This window comes from Melozone crissalis, unplaced genomic scaffold, assembly GCF_028551555.1.
Source record: "Melozone crissalis strain CALT ecotype California unplaced genomic scaffold, PUWL_Pcris_2 ptg000016l_1, whole genome shotgun sequence".
In the NCBI taxonomy this organism is placed as follows: Eukaryota; Metazoa; Chordata; class Aves; order Passeriformes; family Passerellidae; genus Melozone; species Melozone crissalis.
The window spans coordinates 8836816-8853703 of record NW_026535794.1 but is presented as its reverse complement, the minus strand read 5'-3'; the positions used below and the strand labels follow the sequence as shown (position 1 = coordinate 8853703).

The 16888-nt window shown below is 39.8% G+C and overlaps 1 protein-coding gene across 2 annotated transcripts in view; it reads right to left on the bottom strand.

Moving 5' to 3' along the window:
* Nucleotides 1-1993: 1993 nt before the first annotated feature.
* RBM33 (RNA binding motif protein 33) overlaps nucleotides 1994-16888 on the bottom strand; it is a 97419-nt gene continuing 82524 nt past the window's right edge. The window contains exons 16-19 of one of the 2 annotated variants that reach the window (XM_054273572.1): nucleotides 16224-16427; nucleotides 14640-14828; nucleotides 3392-3480; nucleotides 1994-3209 (exon numbers count right to left, since the gene is read on the bottom strand). In XM_054273572.1, coding sequence (XP_054129547.1) covers nucleotides 3161-3209; nucleotides 3392-3480; nucleotides 14640-14828; nucleotides 16224-16427 — 531 coding nt within the window. In that variant the 3' untranslated portion in view covers nucleotides 1994-3160. The remainder of the gene's footprint in view (nucleotides 3210-3391; nucleotides 3481-14639; nucleotides 14829-16223; nucleotides 16428-16888) is intronic. The other variant, XM_054273573.1, reaches the window with a different exon arrangement.

Genomic DNA, 16888 nt, shown 5'->3' with positions numbered 1-16888 from the left:
ACAGATCAGGATATATGTATTGACTTACTAGCATCTTTATAAAAATTTGAAGATATACACAAAAACACATCAACATTTATGGAACCATATCCATTTAAATTTAGATAAGACAACACAAAAAACTAACAAATAGCTAAGATGTGGTTGACTGTAAGCACTTTGAGTAGCATTTTAATTTTAAAAGGTCAATATTTACATACTACATTAAATGCCTTCTCTTTTTTTTTCCATTTTGCATCGTATTGTGAATTCACTACAAAGAAAGAACAAGATAATGGTTGCAACAGATCTTCCAAGAAAGTTAACTTAAAATGCTCAGATTTAACTCTGTGCTGGAAGAGAACACATCAAGAACACGTCTGTCTAGCTTTACCTCTACTTCCTTTGGGTGTTTTTGGGAGGAGACAACAGATGGATCTAAAGGAGCTGTATCATCCAAACCAATCAATGCCAAGAAATCCACTTTTAAGTTATGATTTTTGAAGTAAGAGAACACAAACATTTCGAAAAATGACTCACCTAACTGCTACTTTTGCTACTGAGTTTTTTAGGACATTAGAGAGAAATGGTGACAACACAGGGTGTGAGTATGTATGTATGTGTATAATAAAACAAATATAGACATACATACATAAGGTAGGTTTACGTGGAGGAAGGTACCCAGGAACAGCTGATTTAATCCCCAGCAATCCACCCATACCCTGTCTATGCACAAGCATAAATCTCCTGTAACTGCTGATAGAGAGGATGCATCTACTCATTAAACAGGCATTGCTCACGTCACTCCTTCATTTAAATAGATATGAGGCCATTTCATGCCTTTATTCCAAAGCCACACATTTGTCTCAAAAAAAAAAATTAAAAACCCAACTGAATAAAAATTTTTAAAACTTAAGTTGGCTGAACCTCAGGCTCTTTGGGATGGATTCAAAACCCAAAGCAGGAGCATCTCTACAAAGTTCTTTGACTTTTGAATCAAACCCATATTCTTAGGCTCCAAGAAACCCTCTAACCCCAATAATGTTTGCTTCTGACAGGACAGCTGATCAACTGCAGATGTTCCTAGTGCTGAACTCAGCTGCTGGCCTGTCTGGAGTTGCATCTATCCCAGATTTCCAGGCACGCACTACTGTAACTCTGAGATGTCTCCTTGTCCTGCTCACTGCAGAGAAGCTGCTCCCTAACAGGGGATGAGCAACTGTTCAATGCCTTGTTTTAAAGATCACCAGGTATTTCCTAGCAATAAACGTGACATAACCTGAGGAGACAGTGCAGGGGTCCCAGAGCTAACGGTGTGAGGAGTTAACCAGCCTGGGGCTGAGCACTCTGCAGGCCTTTGGGGCTGGTCCCACTGGGCATTTCCTACCTGCAGCTCTGTCCTGGGCTTGGCTCTACCCTGAAGCACTAACAGCACTTCATGTACAGCAACTGGGGCTGTTATTAAACTTTATGCATGAATTATACAGGTGGCTGTAAACCCTGCATCCATGAAAAGATTCTCATTCTGTTACTGTGTCTTGTCACTAAGTTTTAAATGGACTTAAAGAATATTTCCTAAGCACCATGTTATTCTAAATTATTTCATTGAACAGAGAGCAGGTCTACCTAGAAGTCTTTTATCAGTATTTATTCCCTCATTATTTTTGGTAACTTTTACTCAGTTGAAAATCTAGACCAAAAGTGGAAGAAAGCCAATTAGGTATCTGTGCCATTAAATCATTAAAAAAAAATATACTATTTTAAAAAGGTTCTAGAAATTTGCTTAGCTCATCCCTTCCAGCTTGGCATGCCTACTTTGGACCCCATTTGCAGATCTTTTATTTCATACCCATAGCGTTCTTCTGCAGTCACTCTGGTAACAAACCTACATTTCTGCAAGTCCCCCCCTTCAAAAAGTAGGTGGAGTGCTTAAGAGTATTGCTAAAATAAAGCATGAAGCAAAACATCATGGTCTAAAAACTAAGGAAATGTTCATAAAAACTGGAATCCAATATAAAGATGACATTTGAATAAGTTTATTCAGAAGTAACTGAAAAAATTGTTACTTTGGCAACCCCATCTGGATGGTTCTAACCAAAAGGATATATTATGAATTTTACTTTGAATAAAATATAAGCTCCTTAATGTTTTCATGGCATTTTTGGGAACTGACACGTTCATCAGGAGATCGACAATGTCCTTAAAGTCCTTTATGTATCAGGAACACCACATCAAAAGTCCCTTCAGTTACTGGTTTCTTACGGTTCAGCATTAATGACAAAACAAATCTCAAAGAAAAAAACCTGATCAAAACAAAACACGAGGCATCCATAAAACACTAGGCCAGAAGAACTATCAGGAATGCACCACTCTTCCTGCATAACATTTTTGAAGTGACCCACCAAATACTTCTTTTTCCTTGCAGAGTTATTTAAAACAACCTAATTACAACGCAAGAGTTCACTACCCCACGATGTTACTGAAGGGTAAATCCTTGTTTTTAAAAACCAAGGGAAAATACAGCAGTGTTATTCCTCCTACACAGGGTTTTATGGAATAAGTGGAGTTGGAAAGAGAAAATGGAAGTCTATGTTGGAATAGAAAAATGCACAGACTTATTTACAAAGATCAAAACTACAATTTTCCAGTGTCACCTCCAAAGCTTCTCAGCAAACTGCTATTCAGCAAAGCAGACCATGTTCAAATCTATGCAAGAATACCTTCTGTGCTCTCAGGTATACAATGCAACTAATTTGTTTAGAAAAATGAGTTTTCATTCAAATACCTTGCACTGAAGATAAGAGCAACCATTATCAAATATTCTTTGCTATTCTTTTGAAAGTTTTTCAAATCTTTCGCTGTAACCGTTCTCTCTCAAGTCACTGTGGTCACACAGTAGGATCCTGAAGAACAATGTCTACATGCATCAAAAGCATTTTGGGAAAAAAAAAACCTCTATAATTCCATGTGGTTACAACAGAATATGAAGAAACTGAACACAAATTCCACCTCTGCAGATCCTCTCGAATTCACCTCTCCTGGAGGTCACCTTGGTGCTTTCTGGAGTTCAACAGAGCAGTCACAGACTGAGCTGACAGGGTTCCAACCCGATGGATTTTCCTCTGTGAGTCTGTAGCTCCACAGTACACTGAGGCTGGTGCAGGGCTTCTCTCAGCAGACATCACTCCACAATCAGTGCCACGTTGATGTGGGACAGATCTATCATGTGCCTGTTAAAAGTTAAAAGAAAGTTAAATGTGGTGCTCAGACTGATTCGGGCATGGAGCTTCCACGAAGGTCACTAATCAACAGATGCTTGATTGGATTAAAGAAACACTGAGCCAGAGGAGACTGATTTTATCTTCTGAAAGGAAGGAAGGACCCATGGTGGCAGCAGTGCTTAATTATTTACCTGTGGAATTTCTGTTGAAATGCTAAAGCATGTGCTGGCTCCTTGAACTTTGCTATGGCTTTCCGTTGCTGAGGAAGCATCTGTAAACTCTGCAGAGACAAAAGAGCCAGAACATATTTTTAATATTCCCTTCAAGATCCACTTCAAAACAGCATGAAATCGACTGAAATTTTGCTGTATTTCTTTATTCAGAAAGATATTTCTGTTTTCTTTTTTTGTGCAATAAAAGAATAGACTGGAAAGAGACTTCTGAGACTGCAGTCAGGGTCCCAGCTGATGATGTTTGAGTTGGTGCTTTAAGGAACTGTACCACCTGGAAAACCCAGACCATCACTTGTTAAGCAAAGGTGACAAATCTTCAATTCAAGAGCAGATGAGCCAAACCCCACAGCCAAACTCCCACCAAGTAAGAAGCATTCAACTGGTCAGAGCTCAACGGCCCACACAGCACCTGGAGTCATTTACCTGATGTACATTAAGGGATCAGGGCTCTCCACAGGTTAGGCAGGGCAGAAACAGAAAAAAGCGGTAATTTCTCTCAACTGCACATCCTCATGCTGTTTTTACAAAACAAGTGGCCAGCTTTTGGCAGACACCACCACAAACCCCACTGAGATGGGTCAGGTCACCACACCCAAGTCCTCCACACAACACACATCTCCCAGACAAGTCCATCTCACACGTGCCTCCCATACCATGAGAGCAGCAGCTCACAAAGCTCCAGCTCTGACAAACCCCCTGCACAGTACTGAGCTCTCCAAAGCTCCAGCACACCTCAGGCAGGACTCTGCAGAACTCCTGTCCTTATTCCCTGCTTGCAGCAGGTCAGGCTGACCCCAGAGAGCAGCCCTGTGGCCTTGGTTAAGAGGTGTTATCATACCTATGAAGTTTAAAGCTTATGCTTTGAGTTAGCACTTCAGTTATAATATAAAAAATTTCAAAAAGACACTTGAGAAATTCAAGCAGATGAAGATTCACACATTAAATAGCAACATATCCAACAGTCAGTGAGAACATCCAGCAAGTATTCAGCATCACAGAATACTCAGGATGGAAATATGATCCTGAAATCCTGCTGCCTGTGAACACAGGCCAGAGATTTCAGAGTAATGAGGTTAAAACAGATCTGAAGGCTTCAAACAAAATTTCACAGTACCACAGTGATTCCAACATCTCACAGAAAGTTCTGGACGTTTAATAGCCTATGCTGCAGCACATTAAAGACAGAATTGTTCTGATTCAGCTTCCAGTTGTTCTTACAGCTTTGGATGCAGAATAAAGAATTATTAACATTCTACTTTTCTCTGAGTTTCTACATAATGGCAATAGAGTTTTACACTGAGATATACATATACACACAGACACAGAGACAAATGCATGTATATGGACACCTTAAAACTGTTCTAGATTATGACCTCCTGATGGATAATATAACCATAATTCTTTACTCCTGTATCTTGCCTGGAACTCAGCTGCATCCCCCACACTTGGAAGATTCCAGCCCTCTGATGGTCAGTCTTCAGAATTTTAAACTTTACCTTCAAAAATTCTGTACCACCATCTAGACTGTTAAAAGAGCACCACAGATCTTTGGAGAAAGCAAGGATTTCTTGTGAAACAACATACAACCCCACTCAACACATTTTGAGGGTGACAACTTTGGTATCTCTTAGTGAAAGAATTTTTAATCCCACCAATCTGTTCCCTGTTCATCCAATCTAATGGAGCATTTTAAGCAAGATGTCATATGCCTAGATGAAATTTGCTATTAAAATTGTCTACTTCTATCTTTTTTGAACACATAAGACTCTCTTGGTAAATGTGTATTTAACAAGAGCCATGGCCCCTGATAAATCCAATTTCTTTGTGTCTAAGCCTGACAATTCAGCTTTGCCAATTTCTGTAACTTACCTATCTGTGACTTTGAAGCAATTAATTTTGCACCTTCGTCTAACTGACAGGAAACTTTTCTCTCTCCAGTAAAATCACAGATGTCTAGTATTTCCACCAGCCTGTGATTTCAAAGTGAAAGCTGAGTAAAAGTCAAAGGATTCAGCAAATCTGATAAGCATCAGAAGGTTAATTTGCATTTTATAGTTTTTGGAAAGCTGCTATGATGAAAAGGTATAGCTAAGTCACTGCAACTTCTCCATTTCTGAGCTGGTAGAAATAGGATTTAGCTTTAAAAAAAACCACTCAGAGGATGATCTTTATTTCTTTTAAAATCAGAATGCTCTTGCAACAGTTAAGCACATTTTACCAACAAGAAGCTCAATTCACCTGCAGGTTTATTTGCAGGAATAAGCGACAGAGATGCTGAAGTTTGTGTTCTCCTCCCTTAGTGATCTCACTTTTTTATGATTTATAGAACTAGATCTTAACACATGTTTTCTTGACACCACTTTTCTTGCTAAAAAGAAAGAACCATGAACTAAGTCCTGTCACTGAGGACTATGCTTTGAAGAACTAAAAATTAAACACAGCCTTTAAGTAAGATTTGGAAAGAACAAACTTTAAGAGTTGCCAACAAAAATATCTCTGAATTACAGCTGAAAACAAGCAAAAAATCTGTTCTGTTCAAAGAAGTCAACGCTTTTAATGAGAGAAGAACCTGTTTGAATCACTGAAAGGATGAATATTTCAGGGAATAGTTCAACAAGAGGAGCTGTACAAGGTCCTAGGGATGCACCCAGCATGTCCTGCTGCCAAACTGATCCTCCCCACAATGTCAGGTCTCACTCAACTACAGCAGATTCTCCCAATGCTTTATGCTCCAGACTCCTGTTGTGATCAACTGAAGAAGAGAAGCTGCTTTTTTTTGGGTGACTTTTCCCACAAGAACTGAGATATTATTGCATTAATATTCTGGAGAGGCGCAAAAGTAAAATTTGATTTTGCAGTTTATACAAGCATGATGATGAATTATTAACAAGTTTCTCAGTAATTAGCATGTAAAAATTGACTAAAGGAAGACATTCTGGTGTAACACAGACTTATTAACAAAATTAGGCAAAGCATCTAAATATCATTATAGATAACTTATTTATACTTTCTTATGAATTAATAAGCCTTACAACTGACTAGTTTGGGTACTGTGTTCTTACACTGCATAACTGCTTTATTTTCCAAAGCAAAAAAAAAAGCCTCAAAAGCAATCAAAACACTAAATGCATTTTAATACTCAACTGCTTTGGCAACAAGGCATCAGTTCCTGGGTAAGTTTACTGAAAAGCATCTTTATCAGATTTAATTTCACTGGTCAATACAACTATGGAAACAAAAAAATCTATCCATGTGATGCTTCACTGAACTGCCCAAACACAACCCATCACCCAGCCTGGGGTAAGGCAGCATCTTCTCAACTGCTGCAGTGACACATGCCTAGATGTAAGACTGAGAATTAAGGACTGCAAAACAAGGGATAGAATAATACTGTACTGCTCCAGTTGGAAACTGTCTGAAAAAAAATAATTTAAATGGGTTTTATACAAATTCTCAGCCTCTGCTGCACTCAGACTATGTCAGCAAAAATGATGCATAATCACTTCATGTTTGTTAAGTTACATGAGGTATACACACCTTCCTTGGGTATAGATAAAAATTTCCTTGGGTATAGATAAAAATCCCTTCTGGTTCTGTTTTAACAAGAGACAATTACTAGGCCAAGTTACCCTGAAGATGTAACCACAGTCTGAAATGCCACCATCTTTGCTGTGTTTTCAAACCAATCCTCATCTATCATGACTTGCAAGTGTGAACATTATGCATCTAGCCAACAACAATTTATTTATGTTCTGACTTTGGGACAATACCTTCCTGCTCACTTAACTACCTAAGCCCTGACTTTTATGTTCTAAGAGCATTGATGATAAGGCACACAACACATTTACCATAGGGGCAGAGCCTGAGCTGCTGCCATCCCATCCTGAGCAGACAGGCCATGGGCTGGGCACAGAAATTAAGAGTTCCACTACAGCAGAAACCTGAAGTAAAATTACTGTATGCTCATACTACTGGATTATTTCTGTCCTTTTAAATTTGGGGTGATTTGCAGTTTGGAGCTGATCCTATATCTGGATGATATTAACAGCTACAGTCAGAAGAAAACTTCCTTGTGTATCCTGTTGACTTATATTATCCCAAAATATTCAAGGCATTGTCTCAAAGACTTACTCCATCAGCTTCTGCTTTTGTTGATTCCAAACAAACAAGCTAGGAAAATACATCCAAAAATTAATTCATTTTGTAAATCTTAACCATGTTACTTTGCTAGTTTAACACACACTTAAACTTCCTCATCCTTTTTGAATAATTTGGCAGCTGTTTGGTTTTTTTTTTTCCCAGTGATAACATTCAATAGCCCCTCTCTCCTTCTGAAAACACATTATTATTTGAAAACAGAGGCACAAACAGCACTGCTGATGGGCTCAGCCTCAGGCAGTGCTGGGTCCATCCTGGAGCTGGTTGGCATTGGCTCAATCAGACACAGGGGAACTTTCAGGCAGCTTCTCACAGAATCCACCCCTGCAGCCCCCCCACTACAAAAACACAGCCATGCAAATCCAACACCCATTTCTCAAAAAGTAATTCAGTGTGTTTGTTCTTAGACCTGAGGCAGCACCACACATGACTAATGCCAGCTGCTCTCTCCTTTTCAAAGAACAAACATTCCTACAGCAATCCTTGGTCTATGATCTCCATTGCAATGACAAAACACATGGTTCTATGTTTTCCAAAGCATGACACCTCAATAGGAATTTGATCAGAGTTTGGTATTATTCTGTGACGTACAGATTTTGAAAGGCCAGTGGTGGGAGGCAGGGTGGATGCAGCTCTGCCTCTGGAGACCAGCTGGTTCTAGTGAGCATCACCTGATTTACTGGGAGGGCTCCCACTCTTCCTCCACAGGAGACTTCCCTACTGCAACACCAGAACCTCCTATCATGAGCCCCTAAACTGAAATACCACAATCCTCCCAAGCGTCACAGCTCTGAGAAAACAACTTCATTCACATCTTCTCTTTAAGTTGACCTAGTCAGATGTTCACCAGAGGATGAAAACCTCTTCTGGGACCCACTCAGGTGGAAAGGATTGACAATACACACAATAACTTCCAAGGGATTTCAAGTGACTGGTTACTTCACAGATTTGGCTGTACAGATCTACTAGGCAGCAGTTCCTGATAACAGCCTGAGGTCACAGGGATTCTGAGCATGTTTGACCCTGGAGGACAGAGATTACATTCTGACATATTTCTACCATTAAAAATAAGAAGCTAGTTTAGAGTGAGGAAGAGTATTTTACATGGAAGCGATTTAGGAAGCAGAGAGCTCATATTGATCTTGACTGACTTCTTTTTCTGCTTAGGAACTGCATTGGAAAGATGCAGATCTTAGGCTGAATAGAAAATTCAAGAAGCCCAGTATTTCATAATCATACTTTTGATTGAGAGTTTGCTTACAAGTAAAAGCAATACATAACAATACAATAGTATGTTTTAAAACATACTATTAGACTCAAAACCAAAAATAATCATCAGCTCTGGCTTTTTCTGCAACTGAACTTTTACCAGTGATTAAAGCATGAATATCATAAAAGGACCATTCCCTCTGCAGTTATTTCCTTAAGCCTGAAGATCTACACTGCCCTCAAACATCTCCTCTATCCAAGCTCTGTAATTAGATTTGCACTTACTTGTACAATACTGAAATAGCCAATATGATCAGAGCAGCACATTAATGTCTAGTAAAGCTCCACTGCAAAACCAAGGGCCTGAGACAAACAGCAGGACATCCTCAAGTACAAAGCAGAGACTGCAGAATGCAGGACACCAGAACTCTCAGAGGTTACACAGAGAGTAAGAAGTGAAAAGGGAGATAAGAGAGCACTGGGAGATGGAAACCAAGCAGGTAGGAATGAGACTGGAGCAGGCACTTGTTTCAACCACAGGAGACACATGAGAAATGAAGGTTTCCTCTTTTACTTAATTTCTTTCACTGAGGTAAATGCACTGCCCAGCAGACCACACTTTCAGTTGACTAGTGGGTTTGGGATTAGGGATGCCAGTTCATACAAACTATTAAAACCAGGTCTGTGCAAAAAGAAAGCAAATTTCCCCAACCAACATCATCTCCAGTGCGTGATCCAAGCTGTTCTGCAACAAGTCAAACAGCAGCACAGCAGGCACTTTCTGAAGAGAACAAACAGATTCTATTTTTTCTTCCCTCCCATCAATAAATGCAGACATGTTTTTATTGTCCTCACAGTCTCCTGATACCTGAAGCATCTTTCCTGGCAGTGACTCTTCCCAGCCACCACCAGCAGGCACAGAGGCTGGGACAGAATGTATTTATTTCACCCTCAGCTGTTGCAATTGATCCCTTCCACCTTCTGTTCCTCCTTTCTGCTTTTCTGACACCTTTGACTTCCCATTATTTGCCCTTAGAAGTACTCAGCTTTCTTTTTCCATATGCAAAGTGTCATGAAGGGAAAGGCTGTTCTGTGGATGATTGATTGATGATTTATGTTCATGGTTTACATTTTTGTTTGTTTTTTTTGGGGAGGGGTTAGTTCTGGGGTGGTTATGGAATGATGATGATGGTTGGTTATTGTTTTGGATACTAGGACATAGAGAGGAAGGTTAATTGAAAATGTATTGATGATAAGTGATTTGGATAATGTAGGGATATATGGTTTAATTGTTTAATAAAAAAATAAAAATGTCGAGATGAAAAGAAAATAGTATGTGTAAAATGGGATTTAAAGGGCTGGCTGGGGCTGCCTTTACAGCAGCTCAGCACTAGGTAGCACTGTCACTCCAGGAAAGCCAAGCCAGGCACATCAGCACTGGAATTGCTTTTCCTTTCCCAGACCAGAAATGACAGTGTTAGCAGAGCAAAATCCTCATTTGTAGAACTACTCACAGTACACCTACAATCCCAACACTCTCCTCACCTCTGATATACAACAGTGTGTCTTCCCATTTCCTTTTTTTAAAAAATTATAATTCAATTTATAATCTTAAATTTATAATTTTTAGATTATAAATTATAATCTAAAAAGAATCTATTATAAATTTATAATCTTGTATCTTCACATACACTGAGATTTTGCACTGATGCTTTATGTTTGTATCTATTTGATGTAAGAAAACATTATTAAAGATGACGATAGATACCTCCATAGAACAATTCCCTCAGTACTCAAATTATCTAGAGATCTGGAAAACAATCCACTCTACCTGCCACCATCCTAAAAAAATTCAATTCATCTGAGGGTGGTAATAACTAGCTGAACAGAATTATCTTTAGACAATATAAACATTAAACCTGAATTCAAGAGCACAAAAAAAAAGAAAAACACAAGTGCTGTTTCTCATGATCTTTGCAACTTATTAGTAATCTACTTTGTCAAGTGGTTCTGGATGGATGTGCACTGAATGTCACTGCTCCACCACCATTCTCAGGAGGCTTTGGTTTGGTGATGTGCACAGAAATCTCCTGAACTTTCCAACACTTTGGAATATGTAATTTTATTTATAACATGTAATTTTTTTTAGAATCAGCAGTGAGATTTTACTGCAGGTACATTATTTGCTTCTGAAAGCCCATCCTCTCCAGAAAGAGTGTGATAGCAGAGTGTATGCTGGAAGGAAGCACTTCTGCTAATTTCATCATGTTTGAGTTGTAAAAGGCAGCTGTAACAAAGGGGACGTTCCTGGAGCCCCAAAAATTTTCTTATATTCAATGTCTTGAGAATCTTAATGGTATTTTTTTTCCTAAAAGTGTTAATAAACACCTTTAGTGAAGCAGGGATGAGAATTAAAGAGTTTTCAGTGATTAAGCAACAGAAGGTATTTCAAAGGTCATACATGGGAAAAGGTAATTTCCTCCATTTCTAGGGCACGGGAAGGGAAAAATGCCAAATTTCCAACTTCAACTCTAAGGTTCCCCCATCCTGTCTTATGCCTGCCCAGTTATTCCCAAACTGTGACTCATTGACATCTCAATGAAAGCTGATGGCAAAGGTGGGAGCATTGATCATAAACTGAGGGAAGTTTTTAACTTCCCTTCCCAAGGTTTGTGCAAGGTACTCATACCTCAAGAATGATACTGACAAGAAAAAGGCAAAAACAAAACCCCAGGCCTTTTGGATGCAGAAAAGCAAAGTAATCTCTTCCTCCCTGTTAAATCCATTGATAGATTATAGACTTTTTCCACAACTTCAAACTCTTATGCCAGCAAAGATTCACTTTCTGAGAAAGATACACAGGATGATCACACTGTAACAAATTCAGGATATCAGAACCAAGAGCTGGTATGGGATCAGTTGCTTTGCAGATGCCCCAGCATGGAAGGTGGAGATGAAGCAGAGCTCCTCTACCAGCTGGGACATGTGCTCATGGTCTATTCCTCTTGTGAAAGAGCAAGGAGCTCCTTGGATTTCTGCCTCCTCTCTGGGAGCTCTGTCTCAGCCACTCCCACCTTCAAATTTTGACTGCAGCAGAAATTGAAACATGAGATACCCAGATTTCTGAGCTGTGTCTGCATGCTGCTTTAAAGCAAGGAGCTTGTTTAACATCAGAGGGGCTTGTTTAACTATGCCCCACACTTTGGGAATCCTTACCTTTAACCAGGCATTTGGGGGGTGGATATGTGTCATTTCAAGCCACTATCCAGGCACGAAGAGAACTCCCTAAGTTTTGATTCAGATTTAAATTTCCTTTACAATTGCAAAAAATAACTGTGAGTTCAACACACTTATTTCCCCTGAAGACAAAATGAAAATCTTCATCTGAGAAGGGTTCAGTTCCTCAGGAAAAATTTTGGTGAATATAGTCAACAGCTGAAGACAGGATATTCTACATCTTAAAGACTTAGTCAGATAGAACTGACTCTCCTTTCCTTTCCCTTACTATTTCTTTAGCTCTATCAGAAACCAGCTAAAAACCTGGGCATCTTGGCCTAATTTCAAAAAAAGCAGCTAGAATTTCACACCTTGCTATTTTCTCACCACTGCCATCTCCCCAAATCCTTCCTATTTCAGTCCATCAAGCTGCAACACTTCATCTTAGAGGACCAGAGCTGTGCATATCCAAGATCTGTTTGTGTGGTCCGTGCCTCCCACACACACTGTCCTCACACAGAAACCCCAAAACCTGCATGGAAAGAGCCCTTCCAGCCACTGCTGGGCTCTCTTCAGCAGCTCCTTTCAGCACTCCTCCTTGCAATGTGCCTTACATGAAACACATATTAAAGGAAGAATGAGGAAATAATTGAGTCTCCCTTTGCTATCAGAGCCTCCTGACCCTCCCAGCTGCAGAGGATTTTGTGCAGCACTGAGCACAAACAGGAGTTAAAACATTAATTGACAGCCAGGAGAAAATCCACTTTTGTACTTCAGGATATTGACCTCTCTGAAAATCTAGCACCACCTCTATAAAACTAATTGCTGTGGACAGTAACAATGCAGATTTTCAAACATTCTTGTTTTCCATTCTTGTCCTTCAAGTCACTAAAAATTGTTACTGCATTCTCCTCATTTGGTGCATTAACACTTCTGTGGTGCCACTTCTCAGGGTACCACTACAAAACAAAATCAAAAATCTAAGTATTACAGATGGTGGAACCAGTCTCATATTCTTCCTACAAAAGCATCCATTTTTTCCTGCAAAAGCATCCATTTTTTCCTTCCTACAAAACCATCCATTTTCACCATTTGTACTTGTGAAACATCATTTAGTCTCAAACAGGCCAGGAAATTTCCAGCCTTCTACAAGTCAGACTTGAAATTCAAGTGCAGAATTAGCACAAGAGCATTCTGCATCATTAGCTAAAATCAAACATCTTGTTGAAGTATTACTTCTAGATTTCTTGTAAGGAAAAGGGATGATGATTCAGAAAGCATAATTTCCAAAGGTACAGCTGATGTTGCTGCAAGAATACAAGTTCTGGAGAGCACAGATATGCATCAAATCCCACTAGAAAATTAGTCACTGTTTTTTCTCCTGTAAGTACATCCTTCTAAATTGGTCTGTGACATTGAATTGAGAGACCAGGGTTTGGAGTCTGCTATGAAATAGCAAGTACTGAATAAATTTTTTAGCACATTCTCAATAACTTCTCTCAATTGTGAGATTTCATTGCAGGGTTTCTATTAATCTCCTTCTAATATTCTCATGCAAGATTTAGCAAGTAAACACTGAATAAATGTGCTTTGGAACTGTATGAATAATTTCCTAGAGTACTACAAAACACAAAGGCACAAAGTATTTTGTGAGGCTAGTTTTGCTTTCCCAAACAAATTAAACCTCTCTGAATAGATGACGTAAATAATTCAGCATTATTCCATTTACTAAATCAGGAACAAGTGAGGCAGAATGTTCAATTTTAGGAGAGCAGTCTGTTTTGCAACAGAGAGATGATCCTAGTAATAAAGAATTCTCACAGAACACCTCCAATTCATGCATTGCATTTGTCTGAAAATGTTGGTCCTGTCAAAAGGAAAAAAATTTCTCACCTGTATTTTTCATTATTCATTGACTGATATTTTTAAATGCAGTAAAAATAAGTCAGAGAGGGCCTCCTAAGTCTTTTACTGCTTTGAAAACCTCCTGCTTTCCTCAAGTCATTTAACTGACACATCAGTTCCAGGAGGCAGTTTGTGAACAGAAGCTGCACAGCAGATACAAGTGTGTGCATGTCATAACCTTGCCCACAGGCCCCTAACGAAGAGAACCTTCTAAAAAATTAAGGATCAATAAAATCCTCCAAAGAAGACTGAAAAAGTGGAGGATGCTAAACAGTATAAAATGTCCTCTGGGTCATCAGGTGCTTGTACCCCAGGAGTGCAGTGACAGGAAAAGGTAAATGTCAAAAAGGAGAGTAGGTGCAAGTCAACAATAAACAAGGACAGCACCCAAAATACATCTGCTCTGATATGACCATCTGGCTTCAACAACCTCACAGAATGGACAGGATTGTATTGCCTATGAAAATAACAGAGGAACTCCAAAATGAAGGAGAATTTTGCAGGAGGAATGTGATGGTTAGCAAAATCCTACTGTGCCTCCTATGCTACAATATCATCACGTGCTTGCCTTTGCTACCAGGCGTAGCTTGTGTGGGTGGGGGTGCCTTCAAACATAAATTACCAATAAACACGCATTGTACTTAGTGTCAGGGAATTAACTGAGCTTTCTGGAATGAAAGCCTTTTGGCACAAAAATGCTAAACCAAGGTTGACCTACCTGAATGGGTCCCACTGACATCAGCAGGTTTTTCAGTTGGACATCAGTAGTTGATGAAGAAAGCCCTTCAACTGACACAATGCAGGGCTGAGGTTTGCACTCCACCACTCGCAGGTTCTGTTTATTTGGCATCAGGCGTCCTCGGCCCATCTGGCCTGCTACTCCTCTGCCTCTGCCGTGCATAATGACCTGCCAACAACAAAAGTAACAGTATTTTGATTTACTTACCCACTGACTCTGTGTGCTGTACTTGACAGAGGATATAAAAGTTGGCTATTTACTTGAAGACTCGATTAAAGTCTTGATTTAAAACAGCTTGTTGCTGTTTGCCACTTTGAAAGGCCACTTACTGACATATTCCTCCACTGCTTATGCAAACCTCTTTTAGCAGGATAACAAGTTATATATTGAGTTATTATACTGTATTCATCCTAGAAGCCTCAGCTCTAGCACAGATTGATCAATCCTCCACACAGTGGAGGATCTCAGACAAAAATATATAACCTAGTTTTCAACACTGATCACATCAGCAGCATGTGTTCAGCTTCCACATTTTGAGTATGGATAAAAAAACCCAACAGGTGATCCCTCTCCTTCTTCTATTCTTAACCCATAGTTAAATTTAATGTACTCACAAGATCAGCAAAGTGCTTCAAGCACCTTCAATCTCTACTGCTACCAACTCTGGGTTTTACTCGCATAAGGCTAAATAACTTTAAAATAACTTTGTTTTCAAAGTTCCTCTCCCCTGTACTCTGGAACAGGAAATGCATGGATTTAATTCTTGTAAATTAAATGCTGAACAGTGAGAAAGTGGAAAAATAACAATGAAACAGAGTAACAAACATTAAACAGAGTTAACACTTAACACCGAGTCAACATTCAACAGAGTTTCTTGATTCCTACCTGGAAAGCCTATGATGGGTAATAACTTTTCAAAGACTTCAACATCTGCAACAAAACTTTATCCTTATATGAAACAGGAAGATTATGGCCAACAGCTCAAAACCAAGAACTAACTTAAAAGCCAAAATGCCAGCTACCTTCAAGGACTGTGCCAGCTTGCAATGCAGAGAAGGCACACACTGCTGCCACCCTGACCTTCTCCTGCCTCCTACCAGTGCATGATCAGGGCAAAAATCAAGTTACAAGATCACCAACTGTTCTGAGTGATACCAACTTTGGGGATCCAACAAAGAGCATCCTGAAACAGCTACTGTGTGCTCCTACATAAGCAGGAAACTGCCAAAATGAAATCTTAAGCACAACTTCAAAAACCCACTTGGTTTTAAAGCTAAAAAGCACACTGGTTACCATCTCCTCCAGTAGCTGTCTCGGGACACATGCACTTCCCCAGGGAGTGCTGAGCTGGCCAGAACATCAGCAGATGAAGCAACCTGCAGGCACTGCCAGTCTGTGCTGGGTACAAACAAATCTCTCTAGATTAAAAGCTTTATATGCAATTATGCATCTCCTGGGTCATGCAGCCCTGCGCTAGCAACTGACAAACAGAATGCCGATTATTAATAGAGCAACACAGCTAGACAGTGAAACTTCTAGCACCAATATGCATCTGAAAATCACCTTTTTAGCTTGATGGATTCCCTGGATGTTTTTGACTCCTTGAGGAGCTGGTGAATGGATCTGTGCCTGCTGCTGCTGTTGGTGCTGCTGCATTCCCTTTGTCAATGTGACCTTCCGCACTGGCGGCTGTTTCGGCTCCGGGGGCTGCTGAGGCCGCTGGGGTTGGCCCTCGGGGTGAAAAAAGCCAGCATCCTCTCCCCCCTGCTGAAATCAACAACACAACAGCGGCTCAGGGTCCAGGCACTGCACACCCTTGCCCTGAGCAGGCTCCTGCCACATTCAGCTCGTTCAGAGAGTGTCCAGGGCTCTGCCTGCTAAAGCAAACTGGTGGCTGTGGCGTGCAAAGGCTCAGCCTGGAAACTGCACTTCAGCCTAAAATAAATCTGTGCCAGCTGAAGAACAGTTTGCTTTTTTCAGGTTTTATTATAATTACAATGGTCAATCATGTCTTTTCATGTTTTCACTTCTCTTTCCAAATCATTTTTCCTTCCAAGTTACATGTGAACTATGGTGTGTGTTATATTTTTATTTATTTTCTTTTTTAAAAATATAATTAGAGACATACACATTGCAGAAGGAGGAGCAAAGAACTGTGGAGGCTGGAAGAATCAGGAAAATGCTCTGCTCATCTTTAAGCCTCCAACCTCTTTTTAGTTAAAAAATTG